Source organism: Rutidosis leptorrhynchoides, chromosome 6 (genome assembly GCF_046630445.1).
Source record: "Rutidosis leptorrhynchoides isolate AG116_Rl617_1_P2 chromosome 6, CSIRO_AGI_Rlap_v1, whole genome shotgun sequence".
In the NCBI taxonomy this organism is placed as follows: Eukaryota; Viridiplantae; Streptophyta; class Magnoliopsida; order Asterales; family Asteraceae; genus Rutidosis; species Rutidosis leptorrhynchoides.
In genome coordinates, this window is record NC_092338.1 from 380989036 (window position 1) to 380990888 (window position 1853).

The 1853-nt window shown below is 33.8% G+C and overlaps 1 protein-coding gene across 1 annotated transcript; it reads right to left on the bottom strand.

The window, feature by feature from the left end:
• Positions 1-362: 362 nt before the first annotated feature.
• On the bottom strand, positions 363-1173 carry LOC139851653 (14 kDa proline-rich protein DC2.15-like). Its single transcript, XM_071840750.1, has one exon. The coding sequence runs from the start codon at positions 956-958 to the stop codon at positions 602-604; it is 357 nt and encodes a 118-aa protein (XP_071696851.1). The 5' UTR covers positions 959-1173; the 3' UTR covers positions 363-601.
• Positions 1174-1853: the final 680 nt, after the last annotated feature.

Consider the following 1853-nt stretch of genomic DNA (forward strand, 5'->3'; position numbering starts at 1 on the left):
ATATATAGATTGAAGAGTGTAGCTGCATTCCTCGAAAATGGTAGTCTCTCTTTTTACAAAGGTAATGTTAATCTACAAATGAGTAGTACTAAAGTAATTGATTTGAATCAACAGATATATGGTATCATTCGAAGCCTTTGTTTCTTTTCAGATTATTGCAATAGCATATGCTATAATAACAACACGATCAGTCAAATGGGACTCGAAAACTGAACAACGAGATATAACACCCGAAACATACCCGCATCAATGCACGGGCTCATACACTATATACATACATTTTCAAATTTAATTATACTTGTGATACGATACTGTCTTTATCATTTCGTTAATTGATATACCATTATAAGTTTCAAGTTTGTTTGATTGAGAGTCGCCGTGCAACGCACGGACTCTTAAATCTAGTATAAATATAAATCCTGCTCACATTCATTTTGACAGGATCTAAAATTACAACAGGTAAGAAATATATTACAATGGTACAAATGAAAAAGGCTAGCCTTTTAGATCTAGCCCAAACACACATAAAATTAAATAAGAGATCAAGTCATCAAGGACATGAACAATGAAAAGAAAACACACTTGCAACAATTTAAGATCGTTACGCGCATTGATAACCGGAAGGGACCTTCTTTCCACAGTAGTTAACCAACAAGCTCAAGGATAGTGGAACGTTTAGGTGAATACCCAATATATTAGCCTTTATGGCTGTGCAAAGGCAGACTGCTGCCTCGAGGTCGACAAGGTTATCAAGGAGGGCACAACAAGGTGTGACGGGTGGGTCCCCTACAACGACTCCATGAATCAAGTCATTAAGCAAGTTGGCACATACACCTAGCTTTAGAGCATCTTTAGGGCAAGTGGTAACATGTTTAGTTGGGTTTGAACTTACCAAAGTGAAGAAAAGAAGGTTAAGAGTGAGAAGAAAAACAGTTGTTCTGAAAGCCCCTGAAGCCATGTTAAGTGCCTTAACTTGGGTTGTTAAGTGATAATTAGCTTACTTGAAAGAATCAAGAAGTTGCTAAGTATTTTGTTGTTTAGGTATGTGAAATGTCCTGTGGTATTTATAGAAATGGTAATAGAATATTGTATAACTAATAATATAGAAGTAAACGGATAAGGTTTTTTCTTGTTAAGCTAGGCTACCTGGGGCATGGGAGTATTTTTTTTAACTCATATGTACGTGGCCTATTTAGGTATACTGTTATCGTTTTCGACCCTTTTTAGGGGTTATGTTTCGATGGAATCTGAATACTGTGGTCAATTAGATTTCGGTCTATATTGGTGCCTATGATTGATAACTTCAAAAATGTGATTGCAAGTCTTCCCTTACATTGAACCACATATATTGCATCTCCTTAGTGATCGACTTTTGTTTATCTATTTACATTCATTTTGTGTGTTGTCTTCACCTGTTTTTATAAAAATATCAATACAATCCTTATAGTTTACTGGACTAGATGCTTAGTAGTTTCAGTTTAAACTTAGAAAAGTGATTGTCCAAAATGTTAACCGATTGTACCGTACTCCATAGGATCTTAATTTTTTCTTTTTATTTTGAACGATAAGAAATATACAAAAAAACTCTCTTGTATCTTATCTTTATATACATTCAAGTAATATGATAGGAGTATATGATAAGGCCAGGTTTTTAATCAACTATACTAGTCATTAAGTTAATCCTAAATAATGGAATAATTGTATTTTGACAGGTAATGTTTCTTTAGCCCCGTGAACCATCAATTTATTAAAATATTCGATCATTTCGTGTTTACATGTTTAACGTTTCACTACAATTAGTATGGCTTGTGAGAGTGATTTTCAAAAAAAATAAAAATATAAAAAGGCTTGTG

Coding starts and splice junctions, on each gene's coding strand:
- LOC139851653 (XM_071840750.1), bottom strand. CDS start 958: ATGGCTTCAGGGGCTTTCAGAACAACTGTTTTTCTTCTCACTCTTAAC.